Source organism: Monomorium pharaonis, chromosome 9 (genome assembly GCF_013373865.1).
Source record: "Monomorium pharaonis isolate MP-MQ-018 chromosome 9, ASM1337386v2, whole genome shotgun sequence".
Lineage (NCBI taxonomy): Eukaryota > Metazoa > Arthropoda > Insecta > Hymenoptera > Formicidae > Monomorium > Monomorium pharaonis.
Genome location: NC_050475.1, coordinates 7,067,442 through 7,092,533, shown reverse-complemented (window position 1 = coordinate 7,092,533; position 25,092 = coordinate 7,067,442). Strand labels below are relative to the sequence as shown.

The 25,092-nt window shown below is 38.7% G+C and overlaps 1 protein-coding gene across 4 annotated transcripts in view; it reads right to left on the bottom strand.

Moving 5' to 3' along the window:
* LOC105830687 (agrin) overlaps positions 1–25,092 on the bottom strand; it is a 569,188-nt gene that overhangs the window by 50,186 nt on the left and 493,910 nt on the right. For 2 of the 4 annotated variants that reach the window (XM_036292158.1, XM_036292160.1), the window contains exon 2: positions 2,356–2,662. The exons of 1 other annotated variant lie outside the window; for it this stretch is intronic. In XM_036292158.1, coding sequence (XP_036148051.1) covers positions 2,356–2,545 — 190 coding nt within the window. In that variant the 5' untranslated portion in view covers positions 2,546–2,662. Of the gene's footprint in view, positions 1–2,355; positions 2,683–25,092 lie in introns of all 4 variants that reach the window. One more of the 4 variants, XM_036292159.1, reaches the window with a different exon arrangement.

Below are 25,092 nucleotides of genomic sequence, written 5' to 3'. Positions count from 1 at the left end.
CTCATTTTTGAAACTGTCGTGTTGAAATTCAACATAGAATTCGATTTATAAATTTATATTCCAGCGTAATAATGAAAAAATTTTTAAAGCACAAATGTACACACACACACACAATTTTATAACATATTATACATAAAATATGTGGAACGCTTGAAATTAAAAATAAAATTTTGTTCCCAAAATATGGAACGTTTCAAATTCTCTACTGTCATTTTAATTATAACTTTTCAAAATAATTATAACGTTGATAATATAAAATCACTCTCGTTACGCAAAAGTTTACTATATGTGGTTCATGGAATAGTCGAACGTATTAAACTTTATTAAATAATATATAAATCATCGTTTAAACTTTATTAAATATATAACGTAATAATGCGATTAAGCAAAAGTCATTTATATACAATTTAATAAAGTTTGTCATAAATTATCGATTAATGTTTCTAAGCTCTGTGTCACACGTATCTATATAAACTCGTTCTTTTATTTCGGAACGCAATCGAGAAAAATTAAATATAATAGAAAATTGCACCAACATGCGTTGCAAATATTCACATGTATAGTCACGTTTCAGCTCAAAGCATCTGAAAAGAATTGTAGCGACCTCGCTTGCTCGTTAACACTTAATGCACATTTCAGCATGTTGCGCATTTCTTTTCTTCGAAATATTAAGAACACCTGGATAAACAACGTTCGTGTATGGCTTTCATTCAGGACGTCTTGACAATTCATGAATAATCCACGGTATCTCTCGCGTACACAGTGAATATTTTTTTGCAGCTAAACATTTTTTGTTCCCCCTATTTTTAATTAGTCGTCGTTTTTATTGTAATAATTAAAAAAATTTTTTTTTCAGCAGTTTTGAGTTAGAATGCAAAAAACTATATTATATTTGTACTAAATATTACGACTGCTATCATATCTGTTAAATATTATAAAGAATATCATGAAATATATAAAAAATGTTTCTCGTAATTAATGTTAAACTTTTGTGATGCTATACTAATAAAAAGAGTATTGTTTGAAATGTAAATGCATATTAAAAAAAATATATTGTTATAACGACAAATAATTTGATTAAAATATTAATCAATTAATAAAGTATTTAGTTAGTAGGAACAAATATTTTTTATTTATATGTAAATATTTCACAGAAACAACTAAATTTTTTGATACGCGAAACAAAATATATGATTGCTGTTAAAAAAAACCTCAAAATAGTTTCTACTAAATTTTTTATATTTTTTCCTAGTGCAATACACTATGAGGTTGGTCAGAAAGTCTTTCTGTATTTTATACAAAAAGAAAAAATCTTTTTCACGAAAAGCCCTCTTATTTTAGTCATCAATATAGTCTCTGCCTCGTCTATGACCTCTCATCGATTCACAAGCTTGAAAATTCTGTCCTTGAAAAAGGCATTAGTCTTCCTGGTATTAAAAAATGGTCTAACTTTCTTAGGCAATTTAAAATCTGAAAAATATATATTTCATCCTTTTGCCGGTTATATTAGTCATGACATTTATATGTTTTTTTTAAATTAAAGATAATACGAATCCTTTCTAAAGATGTTAAAGTATATGTAAGAGTCACTTAATTATTTTTATATATTTGCAGTTATGTGATAATGTAAAAAAGATAACATCTCTTTTATCTAAAACAAAAATAGAAATAATGTACCTATATTTTAATAATATAGATAAGATAAAATTACATTTTTTCATTTAAGACCGGTTGTTTCAACTTTTTGGTAAATTTATCAGGTAAATATCTGTCCATCTTTATTTATTTAAGAAAAAAAAAAAAAAATAAAGCTAGATACATGCTTACCTGATAGATAAGTTTACAAAGAAGTACAACTGGCCTTTAAATAATTTAAAATTTTATATAAATAATGGAAAACACTGACTACATTAAAAAAAAAATTACTAAATTGAAATATTTTTTCAAATAGTACCATGCAGAAGTTTTGTAAAAAATAAATAATATTTATTTCAAATAAGATAATATTTTTTATAATTTAGAAAATATATAATACATTTTCTATATTATAGAAAACATTATCTTATTTGATATAAATATTATTTATTTTTTACAAAACTTCTGCTTGGTACCATTTGAAAAAATATTCATTTCAATTTAGTAAATTTTTTTTTCAGGGGTATAAGGGCTCGAAAACAATGCGTCAATGTTAATTAAGTGTTAATTTACAAAATAACGCGTATATCAAAACTTCTTGGAAGTTTCGATACTTTCGTAATTTAACGCCCTAGAATCACACGTGACATCCCAACGCTGTCGTCGGCGTCGAGAACAGAAGATGAAAGGGATGATCGTTTGCGGTCCATCTCGGAATACCTTTCGGGAAGACGTAGCAGCAGTGAGATACCGTTAACGTAGCGCACACCATCAGCAGCAGGGCGTACGCTAACGTTGCACGCGATCGTTGCCGTGGACCGCTTCTTCCGCAAATCAAGTCCGCCATCCGGCGACGGTCCGTCATCATCCCCGGTGTCTTCGCCGCTGTTCGCGACGCGCGATTATTCATTCCGCTCCTTCGGATTACACCCTTCGTTCCCGTTCCCCGTGCACTCGGAACGAAAGAGAGGGGGTACAAAAATCGAAGCTACCGCCGTCGCCGATCGCGAAACCTGGACGTTCGTAGCTGAAGAAACCCGGGATTATCTAGTCATCCATTACAATGGTCTCGCATAAACGCGGCTTGCACGCAGCGCGCAGCAAAGCGAATGCAGAAATAGAAGCGGTGTGTTTCTAACACTATATCTGCAAGCATTGGTGGTGTCAATTAGGAACGGTAATTGGAAATTCAAGCCGCCTAAGCGTTCGAAGGATGCGTGCGGTGATGAAAGCGCTGCGCGGAATGCTAATGAGGATCTAATGATTTCTACTACCCTCGTCCACTGTCGTCCGACTATCGTCCATTTTTCTATTCTTACTATTGTTATCCTGTTATCCTTTTTGTATTTTTTTTTGCTTCAAATTTCAGCCGGCTATGATCAAAGATTAGCGGTAAACAGTCGTGCGTTTTGTCATATTTTTTGTTATAATTTTTGCGATTAGCACATGACGATCCAAGGAAATAGCTAATAGCTTGCGTAGGTTACTACATTTAGGGTATTACATTTGTCAAATGGTTCAAGCGTGTTAAATGCCCGCAGGAATAGAAGATTTCTAGAGACTCGAGAACTTCTCTATCCCACATTTGATCAACATGTTCGAAACGTTTATCGTATGGCAAATGTAGCACACTGAGGGAGGTTAAAATATTAGCAAGCAAATGTTACTTGCAATATTTCCTTCGGTATTTGTGGGTTATAAAAATTTAGACTGCTATGACAAGGTACACATTTCTGTGAAATATATTTCATTTTTCTTATTAATTGATTTATTTTGCATTTGTATTTAAATAAAGATTTATTTCGGTGAAACAAATTTATCTTTTATAAGTATCTTGCCAGTGTATTTTTAAGTAGAGCAAATTTACAGTTCACAACAGTGGCTCTTTTTCGATATGCGATTTACTGTGTAAATTGAACAATCGAGTGTTTCATCATCTATTTAATTCTCCTCGATTTTGTTCCCGCGGCCGAGAATTCGTTTGCGTTTTGACTCCCCCCTCCCCTCCCTCTCTCCTCCTTCTTTCTCCCTAATCAGTGATAGCGATGCAAAGCGCCGGAACGTCATTACGGGCGTCGAAAGCCAGTAGCTGAGCCGGATGATTGATCGCGGCCTCGTTTGCATTCAATAACTCCCCGGTCGGTGTATTTTCGATTTGGCATTCACCGCAACCCGATTATCGTCGTTAATGCATTTAATTCGCCGGTCAGTCGTCGCGCTGAGCGGTGCATTATTAATTATCGGTATGACAAACGCAATTAGCGGTATCTCGTGTATCTCGCGCGCGTGCTGCACCATCCGTCCGTCCGTCCGTCCGTCCGTCTGTCGTCCTTCCCTCCGATTTTGCGGCTTTCTAACTTCGGGATGAACTTTCCCCCCCTAGCGTGTGTAGCGTGCGGAGGCGGGTAGAGTTGAAATATTTTACATAGTACCGTAGAATATAAACTAATGGGACGACAGTTCATTGTGGCGGCAGTAGAAGCGTTCATTACCTGGAACGAGCGCTCTAAAAATACATAAAACGTATATACAGACAGCAAACAACTGTAATAAGTGAGAAGCGTGTATGAACTCGAGCTAACGGGCATAGCCCGTTTAAAGCAATATTGTTATAGCCATTTGAAGCGGTGAACATTAAGTCTAATAACTAGAAGCGCTTAAGGTAAACATTTACCGTAGAAATTTCTAAATGACCTGCTTACAAGCGTAGGGTTGGCTCAGGCGCGCGGAACGGTCGAGATCAGGGGACGGAAGAGAAACAAAACTCCGATATTTCATAAGCGGCGTTTATGCAAAAGTTTCGTCTGGTCATAAAATTTTTCCCTCCTCCCCCTCCCGAAGGATTTTAAGATGAAGCGCTTTTTGGAATACCGAGCGGATTTTTTTTCCATCTCCCCCCCCCCCCCCCCCCCGAAGGAAGAGAATTGGAAAAGATTCCGCACGATGTCCCAGGTGAACCATCGAAAAGAATTAAAAATAATGACGAAGATATAAGGAGACGGAGAAAGAGTGGAGAAGAAACTTGCAAATATTCTAATGACCGCGCGTCGCTTCCGGGACAGATATTGGGACGGGCGCGGCAAAATTAGATCTGGATTTAAATTGCAAGGTGAAGTTAATGAGGTGACTCAACTGAGAAATGGATGTTGAAGTTACAGGAGTTTGGAAACTGAGCGGATCCCCCCCCTTCCTCTCCGCCTCCCTTCGCGTGGAAGTTTGGCCGGAAGTTGAAGTTTTTACCAGACCATGACGGTAAGTCCCGGATGCCCTTAATGATGGTCAAATGTTCATTAAAGCCCCGCGAACAATCGAGAGACGCCCAGTATTTTTATTCGACGGAACGCGGAGTGTGCGACTGATTTTTCATATAATCAGTACCAATTCGTTCTCTCTCCCCCCCCCTTCCGTTTTGCCCGGCTATCGTATTTCGTACGGATAATTGGCGAAAAGCGCATACTCGCGATATCGAAATAGCGTCGATGATAATTGTTACGAGTACACGCCGCACTCGATTAAAATACACCGGTTATCGGATACAAACGTATGGGTTGAATTAATTGAACGTGAAGCGCTTTATTCCTCCCGCCTGTATTGTTTGCAGTTTTCCCGTTTAAAGTGTCGATCCCGTAAAGAGAGCATCTCCGGGCATCGCTCGAACGAAACGCCTAGATGAATTTGTTTCGGTTTGCAATGCCTAGAGTCTCGCGTTTAAATAACGCGTCTGAAATTACTTTATTTTGCAGTGCTGCGATATGCAATCGCGATAGTGTAATTTCAATAACAAATTCCACTTTTGCGAGAGACTTTCTATAAATGACGTCGTGTTATTGATTCTCGTTACATTGAAATCGAGGACGCAAAAATATATTTTATATTTCGTTTTTACTCTTATAATCTCTTGGCAATTAATAATAATAATAATAATAATAATAATAATAATAATAATAATAATAATAAAAACTCGAAACTTACAAACAATTGATAGAACTAAAAGATATATTTAATAATTGTTATGAAAGTAATATTCTACACTTAATAAAAAATAATCCTCTCGTCGGTTCAGCCAAATCGTCCTGAAGAAATTAATATTTAATTGTGGAGCTTTGGAATTCGAATAATTATGTTTTCTATGAATCGTCCTAACGCGCGTCGATCTACATTTTAACGAAATTCAAGCGTTTCGCAATCGCCGCTAATTAATGACGGAAATTAATACACCCGATAGGCAAGTGCCATTAATGATCTTTTTTCGTTCCCGTTCCCGTTCATCGGCGATGAAATAATTATCCGGCCGTGCCTGACGGGCGGGGCGACCTGAAAATCCGCGGGGTTTCAATCGAGCTCTGCGGCTGGCCGAACGAGCGTTGTTTAGTCGCGCTACGGAGCGATTGAATGGAATTGAACGGCCAATTAAACGAGGGAAAAGTGCATTTCGTCGTGCCCAACAATTGCCTAATTTGGATGAGAGTCACCAAATTGCCGGGACAATGCGCACGCATACCGTGGAAGAAGTGTTCTCTCGTTCCCTTGCGCGCGCGACACACATACACACACTCACTCTCTCTCTCTCTCTCTCGCTCTCTCTATCTGTCTGTCTTTCTCGATCCCCATGATCCTTCCCTTGATCCTTTCGGTCCCTTCGGACGGCGCGTCGACGTAATATCGTAATTAATAATCCATTCTAGTTAGTTTTTGCCGGTGCACCTGACCGTCGCAGCTCGCCGTTACCGCTTACCGGGTGATTTATTACCGCAGACCACCTGCGTGGCGTTACTCCTGTACGGAGGCTGCGTTTTTTTTCCGTTCGTGATCACTTCAGTTTCAACGGTTCTAGTTCAGAGTATCGATTTTTCGAGCACTTCTGGCTTAATAAAGTGCGTAATTATTCTCCTCCTAATCGATAATCATATGCACTAAAAATCTAATATAGCATATTTGTTTTAACTGTTATATTATTATATTATTATTAATACTATTTATATTGAAAATTATTATGATTGATTAATTAATTATATTATAATATTTAATATTATATATTAGATTAACATAAACAAAGATTTAATATTTTTCAATAACAATCTAAAGATAGAATGCATAAAATTGTTTAAAAATGACAGAAACGTCCGATTATTTCTTAATTCACAAGAAGATATTAAATAAGATGCAATAAAACCTGTTGTGCTAACTGCAAATAATTAATTTCTCCTTTTAAATTATTTTAAAAAATATTCGTAAATGTTGCAAACGTTCAACAACAGAAGGACAAGAGAGAAAAGAGCAGATCTCTAAAAAATTTCACAAATTGGATATTGTCAGTGCTAATAATATATTTCTAAAATGTATAAACTTGCAAAGAATTTCTAATAGTCTTGGAAGCGCGTTTGATTAATTTCACGAGTCGCTGTTGCTTCCTAAGAAACAGCGTCCTCTTCAAAGACGCATTTCGAAGGCATCAAGTGCTTTTTCGCGTGAGTCGATTTCGAGAACAGTAAACGTCACGTCGGGTTCGTAAACGCTCGCGACCGTCAAAGCGACATCGCTCGTTTCACGCAAGAGCGCTCGTACCGTCTAAAAGGGCGCGCAGCGTGTAACAGCATGGTGATAGGAATCCCGTCGGGGTCGTCTAGGGTGCAATTTGACGCGATTGCCAATTAGTGGCTCATTAACGAAACGTACGACGGCACAGAATAGATCAGGTGGTGGAAGACAGCGGTAGTTTTGGGGCTTGCTGACCGGGTAGGGCAGCTGATAATGGGATTGATGCTCTGGCTGCGTGTACCGAGTCCGGCCGTGCTGAATGAGCCTCATTAGGCAAACTTTGAGGACCGGACCCGGGGGCTATTGACGGAATTGGAGGAACGGATGTCGAGGTGAACGACGAGGGCCAGCGGCAACATAAGGACCGGCCTCGAACAGGACTGCCGATTGGAGCCGGACTGAAACGGCCGATCTGAAACAGGACCCATTAATTTCCACTTGCGCGCTCTGGCAGACACTTGTCCGTACCAGTTGCCGGACGGCTCGCCATCGAACGCTACTGGGTTTCGCCATCGCCTGTTTACAGAACCCGTTGTACGTTCAAGCTGTGATTTTAACGAAAATAGCCGCGGTCCAGGATCTCCGTTGCTCTCTCTCTCCGAGTGAAAGTGTCCTCTGCCGCCGGGGAACTCGCTTTCGACGCTCGACGGCAATTGCAAATTAAACCGAAAAGCTTCTCGCGCGCGCGGCTTAAATAAATACCAGTCGGAAAATCCTGACTTTCGTCATTAGCGGATTTTCAGCAAAATCCTCAGACACGATTGTACGCGGATTTAATGTAATTCCACCGACGCGGAGAGATAGACGAAGATCGGATCGAACTGCGCTTACCGAGCGAAAAGATCAAAGGGACGTCACACGTCGGTGGTACCTTTGATAAGATATAACACCGAAATTATATGGGCGCGCGTCTGTTTGCTCTCTCGCGTACTCGCAGCAAGGACGAGAAACACGACGACGACGACGACGACGACGACGACCGACGATGGACTGTTTTCGTTCGAGCTTTTATGATACCTGAAACAACATGCGATGTTTGCGAAATCGAAATGCAACCTCGAAACGCTATCCCGAAATGAAATACGAGACCAAAAAACACGAGATTATGCATTGTAAATAAAACTAAATATCTCTCTCCTTCTGTATTTATGAATACACAAATGTATGTAGAGGTAAGCTAATAGCAAAGACTGTATAAATCCGATGCAGCATTAGCAACTTTATTTAAGGGAGCATAATTAAAGGGTTTCCTCCAACAAATCTAAAAAGTTTATATTTTCAGGAAACAAAATACTTTTCATTTTCGACGTTCATTAATATAACTATGGTTTATTTAAATTATATTAATACAAAAATTTAAAAATAATATTTCGAGGTATTTATTTAAAGAAAACCTCTGAACTTGTTTGGTTCAGAAATTTTATATTTATTATTTATTTATATTTCCCGTTTTCCGTTTAATTCTTGCCGAAACAAAATTGTTTGGTTTTTGTAGGAAATTTAATCGTTTCATTATATTTTACTTTTCCTCACAAAACTATCATTATTCGTCGTATCGTTCGTTTGTATTGCTAATTGTAATAGATGTTATTACATACAGGTTTTTTTATCTATCATACACTGAGAAAAAATGTTAACTTGACAAAATTTTTTCAACTAAATTACATTTCTTTAGTTGAGCTATTTATGTATTTAATTGAAATATTTAAACTTTAATTCAAGTATTTGTATATTTGAATAAAGTATATATATATATATATATATATATATATATATATGCTTGAATTAAATAAATTTAATTCAGTTGAAAGATTTGACAATTTTTTTTTCTCCGCGTATTAGCTCAATTATCCAAACATTTCGAAATCGTTAACAAGGATCAAAGTGCTAATCGATATCCGCCTTACGTGGGAAAGACAACGGACTTAGTTCGTCTGAACCAACGTTCCCGGTGTTCGATTTGTCTTGGGTCAGTTGAACATCGTTGAGAAAAGAGGGAACGGCTGCGGGAGAATGCGAGGGAACATTAAAGCTCAATTATCACGGGCTTAATTACAGGACGCTTGTTATACCAGCTGCTTTTCCCCCGTTCTCGCTATTCATTTGTAGGTCAGAATCTTCCTTTCACGAATTACTTGTCGCCCGCGACAACTCTTTTTGCTAAGTCAAATCATCTGTAAATAAAACGTAAAGGCATTCGTTCTGCGCCAATCACACATGTGGATTAACAACGTTTCCTTTCAATCATCTTAAGACTTGATCGTCGAGATCAGCGGAGCGCGCTATGTCAAATTAATCCTCCTGGGAGATTTAGTTTCCGTACCAGGAGTAAATTGATACGATATTCAAAGATCAGAATTCAACGATGAGCTGTAACAACATATAAACCTTTGCGAATAGATATCTCCAACAGAGAGCACTCGGGAAAGGAATTACACGCACTATTCGAGAGTATATCTATATCTACTTTCAAAACAAAACACTGGAGAGTGCTATAAATGCATTTATACATGCAGCAATGCTGCTTAGTTTGAAGTATTATATTTCGACGCAGATGCATATTCAAGAACTACGAAATGTTATTTATTAATAAAAATTATACGGATAGTTTTATTTTCTAATTTATAGTTTTGTTCCTCAATCACTATATAATTGTTTAAATATTTGATATCAAATAACAAATATACATTAAAAAAAAATAGTAGTTACAATAAAATTTTTTATTGTCACTACTAATTAATGAAATAATTTCAATTGAATGTTTGATTAATACAATTTAATTTTTAGTAATTAACAGTAACCAATCAATTATTAAATAGTTACTGAATATTAATAAATATTTGGTTATATTAAACGTTTAATTTAAATATTCAGCAAAACAATATTATTTTATTTTTTCAATGTAGATTTTATTTTTAACATATTTCTACAATTTATTTTTATTTTGTAATTCGCGTATCACAAACGAAAAAAATGGAAGTTAATCAGTCTCGATAGTGATGAATTTTATGAGAAATATTAATTTGTTATATTAGTTTTCGCTTATTATTAAAATATTATAAAATAGCCTGATGCATTTAACTTTGATATAAGATTTGTTTTTTTTTAATAAACTCTCACGGTTCTATTTGCAAGAATTCAGAATTGAAAAACTGACCGACTAGCCCCAGTTCCTCTAAACATGGATACAATTACGTCTGCCGAGGCGCAATTGCGTTCGGCTATTAAAAGGGGTGCGTGCACGCGAGACACCGCGCAATTAGCGGCCGAATCGTCACACGTTACCCTGACGTTACCCGATTTTTAGTGTGGGCCGGTAAACGTGCTCGCCCGGCGCGTCTACTAATCTCGACTGACTTCGTATCCGAACCGCTTATCTGCCGCGGTCTGACCACACCGTGGATAGTTCCACTTATCTCGCCCGCTCGCTCCGCTCTTATTCTAAGGACAGAGACGTGTGTGTGTGTGTGCGTGTCTATCGCGCCGTTATCTGTGTATATCTAATCAACGTAACGATGACCCTCTCGGGCGGGTGACACGCGTGTTATCCGGAGGAGGGTAAACGCCGCCGGGAGTGTTGCGAACGGAGAGGGTAAACTCTCGGGCGCGCGGCGGCCTGCCGGGCACGCTTGACGTACATACACGCTCGATGCGGCGATAAGCCGCGATTAATGCGTTATCTGATCCGTGCACGAGCATGGATTGCCGTCCCGTATCCCGTTCGTGATTTTTAGATCGCGATCGCGGCGGCTGCAATGAGGCGGCCCGTCCGCTTTATTCTCCGTCTCCCGCGTCTCCCTTCTCTTCACGGGAAGACGAGCTTTGCCGCGGCGGGATCTGATTTCAAGAGTTTAGGAGAAGCGCTTTCGGAGGATAATTAATTAAACGTAACCGCCAGCTATCAGTCGTGATTTTATTTTAATTGCCGTTCACTTAGCTCGCGCTAATTCGCGTATGCGTTGATTAAATGATTAAATTATTGCGAATTCAGTGACTCACAAGCGATTTTCGATTGTTAATTGCACCGTTAATTCTGCATATTTCTACTTTTACGCGCACTTGTGTTTATGCGCATAGACAAGGCAGTAATTTGCAATATTAATATTTGAAGGATATTTAGCATAGGGATGGTATGTTTACGCGCGCGTAACGACGTATATTACATATTACGGAGACAGCTTACTCTTTTAATACGTTTTGATTAATATCCCCGTGTGCGATTTTATTTACTTGTGCGAAATTCAACGTTTATTTACGTGACGTTTAATTGCAGAAAATCCGACGCGCGCGGAGGGAACACCCGGGACGCGGGAGATCGCGCGATTTTTTAATTACAGGAAATTCGAAACGACGCGCGTTGTATTTATCCGCGATATTTTACGTCACGTAGCTGTTTGAATGCATTACACGAAGTATCGATTTCCGCTACCCTTTTTTTTTCGCGACGGACGTACATTGCCCCCCTTTTCCTGCCCCGCGTCAGAAATTAAAGTCATGTACGAGCGAGCATCCGTTAAACAGAAGTGGAACAGTAAACGGCAGCGCGTTTCACTATGAAGTGCCGCTTTCACTCATATCTCGTGCATGTATATCTCTATCTCCCTTTGAATTTTATTATCACCGTTATCTAATATAATTGTTCGGCTTCAGTTATACACTTGCGCAAAATTACACGTATAATTAAGCTATCTCTGATGACTTTTTTGAACATTAAACTCGCATTAAGTAATTAAATCACGAAAAATATACCCATTTTAGGATCTTTTTTGAATAAAAAAATATGAACATTTTAAGTTTTATGTTATTGATTTCAGAGTATTTCATACCATAATGAATAATAAGTCAAAAGATATTAAAATTATTGACTCACAAAAATTATATTGATAAGATTAAAATTAAAGGATTTAATTAATGTTAAATAATAAATAATTTCTTTTCATTTTTTATTTTTGTAATTGTTTCTTTACGTTGAAAAAATTAGTCAAAACAATAGAATAACTTGCTTTAAAAGTTTAGGAATTAAAACTTAGTCGAGGAAAAGGCAATTTTCATTTGGTTAATCTAAAGATTATTTTTATCAAAATTATTTTGTCGAAATACCAAGAAACTATAAGTGGATTTTTAAAAAATATAGGTACTTACTTACTAAATTTGAAATAATTTAATAGAAAAACTTAAGGAAAAATTTTATAGTTTTCTAGATCAAAGATTGTCAAAATATGGGTCGTAAAAATTTTTTCAGTATGATAAAATTCGAATTTCGAAATAATTCTTAAACAATTATTATATTCCTTCTATATGAAAATAATTTGATTTAATGCGACGTCAAAAACATTATCAATAAAAACGTGTACATTTCTCAAATTGTATTATTTGAGTTGTAATATATTTCATATTAAAAAAAATAAATTTATAGGAGTATATTCAATAAAAAATTAAAAAATTAAAAAAATTAAAGTAGTATAAATAATTCATTTACTTCCGCTTTTTTATAATCGCTAAAGTTAGAGTTGTGGATGTTTGCCGTTTTAAAAAATGGGTCATGATTCATAAAAGTTTGGGAACCTGGATTATCGTTAAAAAAAAGAGAGTTCTATTTATTACCTCTTAATTTAATAGACGTTTAACCACGAGAGATTTAATAATAACAAATAACAGAAAAAGCATTGCACATGTAAGCGAGAAAATACAAGAAGGTTTAATTTTCTAAGATTTTTACAATGGCCTAACTTTTTACGCGATATATATATAAAAGATACGTCTCTCGCTCCGAGTTATTCCGTGGTGAACATCCGAATTGAGAGTCGATCTCTCGAAAACTTCCTCACGAGTGCAATTTCGTGTTTGCCTTCTTTTCGTTTTGCGACTGCGAGCCCCGATTGAATTACGCAAGTCAAAGGCGGATGATGTTTTGCTTATTCCACTGGTATCGTATATTACTGGAATAAGAGCATCCAGGTCGCGCATGCGAGAGAAAGAGAGAGAGAGAGAGAGAGTGTCGCGGTTACACCGGTGACTGCGTTTATTCGCCCTCGCGCAGGTGGTCGCCCGTTAATGGAACACGCGCCACGGCTTGTTGTTGCCCTCGTTACATCGCGCCAGGTCTTCTCCACCTCCTCCGTCACCTCGCGGTGGAGAAGAAAGAGGAGGAGCGATTCTGTCCCTTCCTCTCTCCCTCCCGTAGACGAAACGCGTCCTTTTCCGGAAGTGTATTTCGAGGTCGTTAACTCTCGGCCAACTCCCTCCGGGAGTCGGCGCGGAACCTCGTTGTACCCCGCGCGTAACGCGCATCTCGTTGTTAAAAGGGAACTCGTCCGTTCCATTACCGTCGCGATCGTTTTAAATCGTATCACTTAAGTCCGCTGGTTAACTCCCGACCGTTTTCCCGAGGTTTATCGCCGCTTCCTCGATTTATCGCGCGCCCGCTCGTCTCTCTCTCTCTCTCTTTCTCTTCCTCACTCGACTCCCACTTTTAACGCGCTCTGAAGAGTTTTCCGTGTTACGTCGCGGTCGAATTTTACGCTCGGCTACATTACCCCGACGGGGTAGCCGGGCCGGAGTGCAGCACTTCCAATTACGTAATTAACCCTTCCGCTCCGCCCGGCGCGCAGTCGTATGGTTACGCAGTAACAATACCCGGGGATTGTAGTTGCGAAACTCAGGCACGAAAATTTAAATGAATGAGTTAGGGACGGTTATATACTCAAATTAACGTTCCCCGTTCGAATCGCGGTCTGGCTGCGAGAGAGTCACGCGAAAAAAAAAAACCCGAAAAAAAAACGAAAAAAGGGAGCAAAGTCGACAAAAATGTTGGAACGGAATGTGCGTTGAAATTTCATTTTCGTAGCAAAATCGTGGCCCGAACCGACACTTTTGACGGCGCTTTAATGCCATTCTGTTTGATCGCTATTTGATACGTGCACTTTCAGGTGCACGTATCAAACATAAATCGTACGCGTTCGATTCCGCCCTATTTCTTTTTTTTTCTTCCACTCTTCTCCCCGCGATATTTTTGGGCTAACGCAGACTGTTTTATCTCACGTTTCAGTTTAGCTAACGAATTCTCACGGTCATCTTGCCTCACCTTTTGTGCCACGGCGGTCGCACAGAGAGGGAAAAAGAAAGGAGACGCAGAGGGGTCGGGACGACGGCGTGAGATGGAAAGGCCGTGGGGGTGAAACGCGAGAGACTGAGGAGGGTCCTCCGACACCTCCGGGGAAATACCGGGACTCTCGTAAAAATAATGCGCGGCTCGTTTGTTGCGTCGGACAGTGATTCGTCCGGAGCCGCGCGGGGCCGGCGACCCGGGAAAATGGCGCGGGGGAGCCGCTGGGGGAGCCGGAGGAACATTTTTCACCCGCGTACTTAGTATTCGTTACAACGGGGAGAGAGAAAGAGACCGAGAGGTCGTCTCGTCTGCCAGGAGCCTCGTCTGCGCTCTGGAAACGAAGAGACGGGAAGAAACGGGAGACGGATCCGCGCGCATCCCTCATCCCTCTTCTCTTTATATGTCTCACAGATTATTCTTATGAACCTCCGCAATACGCATAACCATTGTTGAAATTCTCTCTTTCTCCGTCCCTTCTGTTTCCTCCTCCCCATACACTTTCGTTAAAAGATACGGCCGCGTTCCTTGGCGCCTCGCGCGCGTACGTCGCCGTAATAAACGTAATCACCGTAGTTGTTTCGTTGAACGAGACACGTTATGCAGTTACACGACTTCCGAGTAACAACAATGCGAGAAGCTCCGGCGGCGTAACTCTCGCGGCCGTTATTTTACGAGCCGGCGTTTGAAGCGAGAGACCCCTGGGAGGGAATATCAAGACCTAACGGGCGGCCCCGTGTTTTTAACGCACGTACGATGATTAAAATGCAGTGAAGGAAAAACGAGGTGGAAATTCGACGGCTAATTAAAGCCGGTATTAAACGTAAAATGAGGAGGCGGAGGGGGAGAGGGGGGGAAGAACGAGCGGCGGCGCGCAGATTACAAAGGAGTCCCAACAAATTTTCAATTTCCGTTTCGCCTTTGCGAGGTAAATGAATGGTAAGCTCGAAGATACGCCGGAGGCATTCCGCTATTACGCGAGAATGAGTTTCAAGAAAGGGATCGCGCTGGAATGCGCCGGCAGTGCTGTTACATTCCGCTTTAACCATGGGATGATGTTGACGCAGCGAGACGCAGTTTAAACGAGACAAACGCCAGCGATACGTGTGAATCGACAAATCGCAGAGGAAACGAGCTCGTTCGTTCGATACACGCTGCGATGATGACGTACGATATCCGTTTACGCGATCTCGCGTTCGGTTTAAAAAGACAAAAGGAAAAAGAAGCAATAAAAACTTTATCCCGCGGAATTGACAGGACAGTGGTTTGGACAGACACGCGGGCGGAGACTTATTCGCCGACATGGGCCGGATTGGCAATCTAACTACACTTAGGAACGCGTTCGAACAGTGATCGAAGGGAGTCGTGCAAAAGTTTTTTAACAGATTGGAGGGCAAGTGAGTGGAACTTCGGAAACAAAGTAGACTGATTGCACACGAGATGTAACTACTCTCTTTGATTGCTGGGTAAGCTTTCGAACAGCCGGAAAGAAAAGGAGAAGGACGGATGTACAAAGATCGGGAAAGAAGAGGCGGAAGGGGGGAAAAAAGGTGGATTAAGTATTCCTTTTAATATACAACATTAGCATTTAAGAATATTAAGCTCGAGAAAAAGCGCACTGGTATTTTTAATTATCACGGCCAATTCAACGTGATTTCATCCGTAACGTTGTTTCGATACCAACTTGTTCGCACGTAGCTCGTGTTTTCGTAAATCTAAAAATTGAGAAGTTTAAGACCTAAAATTTCTCGGAATTCAGCAGTTTAACGCAATTTTTCGCTATACTATACCAACTAAAATTCTCGAAGTTAAAAAAATTGTAAGTTTCTTAAATTCATTTCTTTTTTTCTAGCCAACAAAATTTTCAGGTCATAAATGCCTGAATTTTAGCCGTAAAACCAATTACAAAGAATAATATAACGAAAATTTTAATGACTTATTAGCCATATTTTGCTACAGTTTTTGGATAACATAAATAAACAAGTGTATTCGTATAAATCTTTGAACAAATATTTATTGAAACATTAGAGTTTTATTAGAGTGTATATAAAAAATTTAATTTAATTTGTAGTTCTATTTCTTCATAAAAATTCACAAACAAGTATAAACGCGATTTTACGCAATGATCAAGAGTTAATAAAAAATTGACTTTCAAATCAATAAGAGAAATACCCAAGTTTTACACGGATACTCAAAAGTAATAAAACTACGAACTATTTTGACGCGAGCTTACAAAGTGTAAAGAAGGTATAGCAATTTTTAAAAAATTGAATTATTGCCAAGATGTTACAGAAGGGAATCGAGATATAAATTTAAAGGGAAAGGATACAAGGGTGAATTCGGTCAAAAGCGCATCTCTCTCTCTCTCTCTCTCTCTCTCTCTCTCTTTGTGCGGAGCGGCAAGCGCCACGCAAGCAACATTTTTCTGGTAACATTTATCATAGAAATTGGCTTTGCGGAACCTTTTGACAGTCAGATATTTTCGATGAATGCAGAACACCGAGAGAAGAGAGAAAATGATTACGCAGGGGCTTCGTCGGATCGAAGGGCACGGTGGGGAGAGAAAGAGGGGCGAGGTTTAGTCTGGCTGCGAGCGTGGAATGTAGCTACTTCGTTTTGATTACAAAGACACTCTCGGGGAAAGGTGGAAAGCGGACGAGCTTCTCGAAAGAAGAGAAATTGGCACAAAGAGACGAACCTCCACCCAGACGTTACGAGTACGTTGGGCGAGAAACGGCAGACCTTTTACATCTCTAATAGACGTAGGATTTATGTGTGTGTGTGTGTTCGATCAATTGCGCCTCTCCTCCTCGAAACGATCAACTCGACGGCGGATCAAACGTCGACGTGCGGCCTCCGCAGCGAAGAGACAGCTACTGTAATCATTCTTAACGACGGGAGAGTTAACCGTTTATCATAAAATCGATATTAACGGGCGAGAGAGCACGCGGGAGAGCCGCTCTCGGCTTGTGCCGGTATGTAATGACAGAAATTACATACGCGAGTTGTTAGGCCAGGCGGCGAATGTGTAATTTATGAAAGCACACGCGGGACGCTGGCTGTGTGGCGTGTCGTTTAGAAACAAGTCGATACGAGTTTCCAGGAAGGGGCAGGAAAAAAAAAGGGAAAAAGAGAGGAAAAAAACACAGCTCCGCGCCCGGTTGTACAGGCCAGCCGGGACGGAAAGCGTGATTAGGTGCAGCAGGGCTGCGCCCACGGCGGGAGCCTCGAGACGTCGTCGTCGTCGTCGTCGGCGCGGCGATGAATATTTAAAAGCCCTATTTTATACAGGCGATAAGCCCGAACCGTACCGTCCGGGGGACGTCCCGTCTCACCGAAAATATTTGAGGGGCTCTCGTCGAGAGCGCGTTGATACACAAAACAGTAGGAGCTTCGCCGCTGCGGAACCTCTCGCCGCGAGGAGGCTGTGCCGAGGTGAGATTTTCACGAATTTACCCCGTGTTATTTTACAAACGGGGAGAAAACCGGGAGGCGCGCCTTTCAGCGCAAGGTAAATCTAACGAGATTCAGCCGCCATATTTTTTAGCCGCTAATCGCGATACGTATGCATGCGCGCCGATCGCATCGGAATTTATCTACCGTGGCTTTGATTAATAACGTCGCGGTCCGATCGCGATACATCACGCATAATGATGTAATAACCGGTCTGCTGGGGGAGGTCGCGTTACCATCTTATCCCGCCGCGGTATCTGCGCCCTAATAATAATACCGAAAGAAACGACGAGGGCGGCCAACGTGATGGATGGAAAACCGGGGACGGGGCATCATGCGATCGTATTAAATAAACATCGCGACTATGGAACGCGATCCTGAAAATCGGCGACGCATACCGAGCCGCCTCCCTCTCGTCCCGTTTTCGCGACCGAAAGATCCGGTCCGATGGGAATGATTGATACAATGAGCTTATCGATGATACCGGGGAGCGCAGGATTGTCCTCCGGCGAGGAAAGAGCGCTGAATAATTATTTCATTAATCTCCGGGGGAGGAGGGGGAGGAAGTGAGGATGCTAATGTTCATTGATCCACCGTGAAATTTCTTAACCGGCGATTAATTCGACGTCGCGCCCCGATTCGACCTGTGCCAGGTTTCTTGTGGCGGATTAAGGAGGGTGACCGCGCGGTTAAGGAGGAGCTTCATCGTTGTTTTTATGCGGGATAAATTAGGAAAACTTTCAAGAGACTCTGAACCCTTGAATCTAAATAAGAAGTAGAATCTTGCGGTGTATAAAATTGAGGGAACGGATAGGGCTTGCTTCTGAAGTGTAATTAGAAAGGGGACTTTGGCTGTTGAGAGATCAATTATTAAGACCCTAGCAAAAAATAGGATATTTTTCAACCATGTAAAACTTTTTACGTTTAAAGAGGTAGACGTATGATGTATTTGTTGTGAGAATATCCCTTGTAGCAAAAGGTCACAGATGATATCACGGCGGTGATGTGCGAATGTCCGCTTTATCACAGTGATGTTATGACGATATCACTCTATGACAAAGCAGACATTCGCACGTCAACATGACTTTACCGTGATATCATCTGTTGTGCGGAGTGTATATTCGTTTAAAAAAAATTAGATACAAAATTGTATTAAGAAGTATTGTTAAAGTATTGTTAAATTTGAATTTTTTCTCAAAACATTTTTCAAAGCGGTAGTTGAAATTTTAAATTTAATATTTTAAATAATATTTAGCATATTTAGCATTCGGACTACACATTCTCTTTTTTCCGATTCTTAATTTTTTTCTAAAGTTATAAAAAAAAAAAAAACATTTTTCAGAAAAAAATCGCAACTTTTAAATGTACGCAGTATTATAAAAAAAATTTCTCTGCGTGACTCAAAAATAACAAGTAAAATGACTATTATGCAGGTACACACTTATTTAGAAAATACTATTATTATTTACTTATTTTCATATTTATTCTAATGTTGCATATTACTTTTTTAAATAAAAGCATATATTTCCAAGCAGAAATACATTATCTCTTAATTCAAATAAAAGTTTCGCGTAATGCTGAACAATTTTTTATTCAATTTTTCTATAATTATTTGTTTTTAGCGCAGACTCGATCTATTTGTTGAGAAAGCACAATGCGAAAGAAATTTTTAATAAAAATCGCACATGGGATAGGGATGCAAACGCGACTGAAAGTTTCATCGATAGCCACGACACTGCGGGTGTTGACGGAAGAAGGAATTGAAAATTGATATGCATACAACGATTGCATAATTACAATCGATGATTAAGCGTACAAATATTTTTGTTGAGCAGTTATACTACTCCGATTCATTCGTTCGCTTAAGCGTGCCGTTTGACAAGTTTCTAATTAAATTTGCATTTAACGACGAAACGAAAACGTCCGACAAAGGAAAAATTCTCGCTCGACCGTTTTTTCTTTCCTGCGCTCGCTCGCAGAGGAATAAAAATGCTGATTGCATTATAGAGAGGCAGATTTTTCGCAGAGATTCCCTTTTTTTTCCTCGCTACGCGAACATTGATTCTCCGCGATAAAGAGCAGTTTGCAAACAAGCGTTTTATATTACTATTTGTGCGTTAAATCCGTTTTTGTATTATGTAAATATTTAAACGTTATATTCAATACGATTCAACATCTAATACTATCTTTTTTATGACTATTTTTTTTTGCAAAAAATAATTGCTTTACTAGAGATGGATTAATGTATTTATTTATAAAGTTTGAAAAAAGAAACATGAAAAGTAAAGAAACATAAAATGATGTTTCTTAAATACTAAAAAAATCATAATTTAAAACAAATTATTTTTATTTCTTTTGTATTTATTTATTTCTTGACTTGGTTTGTGCGCTGTAGAATAATGAATTTCGATGATCACTCTACCTCTTGCCTTTCTTTCTCTTTCCCGTGCTTGCCTTCGTAGCACGGTTATTCGCTCGATTGCCAGCTCCTGCCAATTAGCGTCGAATAAAAGGACGTAATTGACTTTTTCTCAGCCGGTGCTCACCGAGAGCAGACAGCAGATTTGCACCGTGCACCGTGCTTACGTTGCGTTTTCGGCGACGTTTTCGTCCCCAAGTATTCCCAATATTACATTACCTCCCTTTCACTCGGTTACTATTTGATCACCCGTTGGGGGTAATTCGCGCGCATGTCTCGAGAATTCACGTCGCGAGCGGGACATTTACTCAATATGTCATGCGAGAGAGCGCGCCCTGCCTCCTTCCCTCCCTTCTCGTATAAAGTCTCTCTTCCCACGCAAGATTATTTTTCACCAGTACTCTCTCCATAATGATATACCGTGTATATGCATATACAGGAAGATTAATGAGCTTCCATACGCTGGTACATTCTAAATGCGTCACGATACCGTTAAAGGGGTTCTAGGGAATTTTCACGTGAGTAGTACTCCGCACTTTTCAATGGCGTTTTCGCGGTGTGAAAACACATACATGCCCAGGAAGAAAAAAAGAGGAAGAAAAGAAAAAGTAGGAGAAAGAGAGAGGGAGAGAAAAGCGAGACCTCGCGGCTATGATGCTACAAATTCGACGTGGCGCCATTAAAGCACGGATACAAAACCTACTTCCGCAACACTCCAAAAACTATCCTCGAACCCACCCGCAAACTTCTCTAACTTACTTTGTAGCAGTCCCCGCGAGCCATGTAAAAACCTTCTAACGAGATTACTTGCGCGACTGCGTTGCGGCGAAGGAAATTTCCGTGGCAAAGATCCCGGGGTGTCATCTCCCGGAATAAGCGTATCCCCTAGAATTCCTTAACCAATTTTTGATTGTACGCGTTGTTGTTATCCGCCGTTGTTAAAAGTTGTAAAAGTATTTCCGCATTTAAGTAAAGAAGGTAATATTATGGCTCTTGTGGGGATTATAGCCACTCGTAACGTATCTACACTGAGAAAAATTTCCAGAGAATAATAATTGGATTAGCGAATCAAAAAGTAACAAACGGAGATTTAGATCAGATAGAAATCCGACTACGGTTCAATGGGAACGAAATTATCGGAATGTCCGAAAATAAATACCTATCACTTTTTAAATGGACTTTTTAAATAATTCGTTTTTTTTCTAACATCCCAATGTTTTTATTTCTAATAAAACATAGTCGGATTTTTGTCCGATTTAAGTATCCGTTTGTTACTTTTCAAAAGAATAATTTTATCAGACAGTTTTCTCAGTGTACGTTATTATATGGAGAATTTAATTTAATTTAATTAATATTATTTTTCTAATATCCTTCTTATTATATTCTTATTATAGCTATACATTAAAATTTAACCTAACAATAATTATGATATTAATTAAAAGCCGCTTTGACGATTTAATTCGGGTGAAATTTTATTCATTCGATTTGATTCGGTTCAAATTTAAACCAGAAAATTGAATTCGATTCGGTGTCAAAAAATATTGATTCGCACGTCTCTCATATTTTGCAATTTTAGTTGCATTAATAGCTCGATGTAATATTAAATATAACTCACGACTATCTTAGGACATTCTATGTGTGGACAACACAAATGTGATGATTGAACGTTAAACTTTTATCACATCGCAGACACGAAAATCTCGATTTAGTTAACTCTTCACCTTTATCAATTTTTCGCTGGTATCTCTCCGAATAATCCGAGTTAATTCAGTATTTCTTGAGTTATTTATTTCTTGACATGGTGACGCAAAAGAGTCTCTGTATACAACATTTATTGGTAACTCAATTTATTTTCTCGTCATAATCAATCACAACCAGTAGTCCTTTTCTTATCATTTATATATTCATTAGAAGCTAGACCGACGAGACACTTGATTTATTCTGGCCTAAATTCTCTCTTTTAATTAATATTACTATTTTAAATATACATATATTTATATAAAGTATTTCCTTCAAACAAAATATATCCTTCATTTTTCTAAAATTTGGGTTATGACTCCAAATTATTTTTTTATTAAAAATGTCACATCGTGAACAATTTTATTTTGATAAAAACAAGAATGACATACAGAAGCTATAAATATAAATACACTGGAATCTCATAATAAAGTACGATTTGGGATTCTGAGTGACGTATGTCTCTTGATAACGAGATTGCTTCCACTTCACTTTCAAATCGTGAAATTTAGTATTGTAGCAGTATTGTTTAAAATAAAAAGTTGTTTTTATACGTAACATTTTTGTTTCAATTGTTTATATTAATTATTGTAGAAATCTGCTATTGTAAAAATAAACTTATAGATTGTAACGAGAAGTTTGCTTTAAAAAATTTTCAATTTTTTAAACTTGTTTGAATTTTGTAAGAATTTATATATATTATTTTTATACACATTATTTTATACACAAATATTAAAAAAAAGATTAAAGAACGTAAGCAGATATCTTATTTTTTGTCAATGTTTTCTAATCGAATTTATGCATTTTATCTACAACCACGTTAGAGATTAGAATTGCATAAAAATCTGCATGCTATCACTATTCACGTATGGATAGATATTATTACCTAGCATCCAATTTAATTGTCTTGTGACACACAATCATTGTTCTACATGTATATATACATATATATGTATATATATATATAATTTATATATACATATAATATAGTTATTATCATCGTCCTCGCGTTCATTATTGCGCCCGGAAATGCATTTACGAGAGTGAGTAGTTAATAATGCACCGTGCTGTCATTGCAGCCCCATGATCTGGGAATTATTTAATATCTGGTAATAATTACGCAGCGTAAAAGGTCGATCGATACTTCGAGAGAGAGCCAGAGCACTTTCCGCCTTCCGATTATTTTGGCCCGGATTGATAATCCTATTAATTGTTCTCTCTCTCTCTCTCTCTCTCTCTCTCGCGCGCATCAGCAAGACCGTTATGCATCTGTAGAACGTGTCGTAGTATATCGTTTTTTTGCGCTTTCACGTGCTTTTAAACGCGCCTGCAATTGCAATTTGTCGCTGCTCGATTCCGCAATTCGAGTGGCACGCGATCCTCACTACCGCGGGATAACCAACCCCCTTGGCGATGAGAGACGGGCTGGACTTAATTCAATAATATATACCTACGGGAATCGCGAGAAAGTGCTCCGATCTCAGTTCGTCGTGATGCTCGCGTGCATTATCTTAATTTTTGTTGCTGCTCGTTGCTGTGTCTCCCGGGTAATCATTAATTTATTTACTCCTTTCGTTAACTTATGTACAATACAAGATTTATATCGCTATTTTGTATATACCGAGATATGCGGAACACCGCGTTATTATTCTTTCGATATCTACGAAAGATAATTGAAAATGATAGAGTTCGACGAAGTGAAGTTTCAATAAATTAGATTAGAGCCCCATTTTCCCTTCAGTTTTACCATTAAATAGATCGTACTTAAAAAATTTTTAATGTAAAATTTAATTGCTAGAATATATTTATAGTCCCAAGTAAAAAAGTTGGCGTTTAATCGGACTTTTATTCAGTCAAGCTTAGTTTAGTATAAAGCTTGTACGTGAGAGAAAATGCGATAGAACATTTATAACGTTCTGCACATTTAAAATGTTTCGCCACGTTCCACAGTGCAGTATAATAATCCTAAAGATAACTTGCAAATTAATTTAATTAATTTATCACAATTATATCAATTATGCAACTTATTAACATTATAATCATATTAAACCGTAATAATCACGAGCCAGGATTATTTTAAGCAATTTCGAAAGAATTTGAACGTAGTCAACTTCAAAGCTTTAAATATTCAAAGTTAATTCGAATGTTGTCAAAAGTAATAGCTCTATCATGGACGCATAGAAATTATACGCAATCTGATTTGCGTATTAGATTAAACAATTTTGCAGCGAGGAATAATGGAAAGCGCCTAAGAAAAGTAGTCGAGATACACGCGACATCGATTCCGTGGCCCAATTTGACATCGCGCAATTAAGCACCGCGGCTTGCCGCGCATGCGATCGGTCGCAATCTCGCGGGTGGGCGTTCAATTTAATTCGATAATACTTGAAAGCGCGTAATATCGTGCCATACGCGCGCGGTCGCGTGAGTTTCCTTAATTTTAACTCCCCGGAAGTCGCGACACGAGGCACGCGGCTGATGATTACTTTCGCGTTTCTTCCTGAACGCGCGGTCTCACTTTTTTTTTTCTACTTTGACTTCGCCCTCGATCTTTCGCTTTACGCGACTCTCTCTTTCTCTCTCTCTCCTCGCTCCACCGTCGGGGTCGATAAAAGCATCCTGCGACAAAATGCTGCGTTTATTCGCTCGCTGGCAAGAGCGGATCAGAAACTAATGCGGAACTTCTTTAGCTATAATTGTAAATCTTCGAACGTCATACATTGCGTGAAAAACGGGAGAAGACAACGTCTTTCTTCATATTGTGTTTTGGAATCATTCATAATTGTAAATTTTTACAATAAAATAAGAGAACACAAATCGATTTGTAAAAATACATTTAATTAAAGATGTGGTTCAAGTAATTAAAGAAAAAGCTCAATTATCCTAGAGATGTGTGTTATGTGTATTCGTAATTAAATTAATTATATCCTAAAAAGTTATCGCGGCAGCGTTTGCGTCAAATTACGCTTTTATAATAAAGAGAGGAGAGCGATGTATCTATAATTTATGTATCTCCAAATTATAGGTACATTGATATACCGAAATTTTCATTTTTAATTTAACATCCTGTACCTCACCACCGGCGCCGGTAACCAAAGGGTAGTTTAATCGCGTAGTACGATCGTGTTTACAATTCATAAATATCTAAGCTCCGCTATGTAATTCATGTAACTATTTAGCGGACCATGTGTAAAATGAATATTAC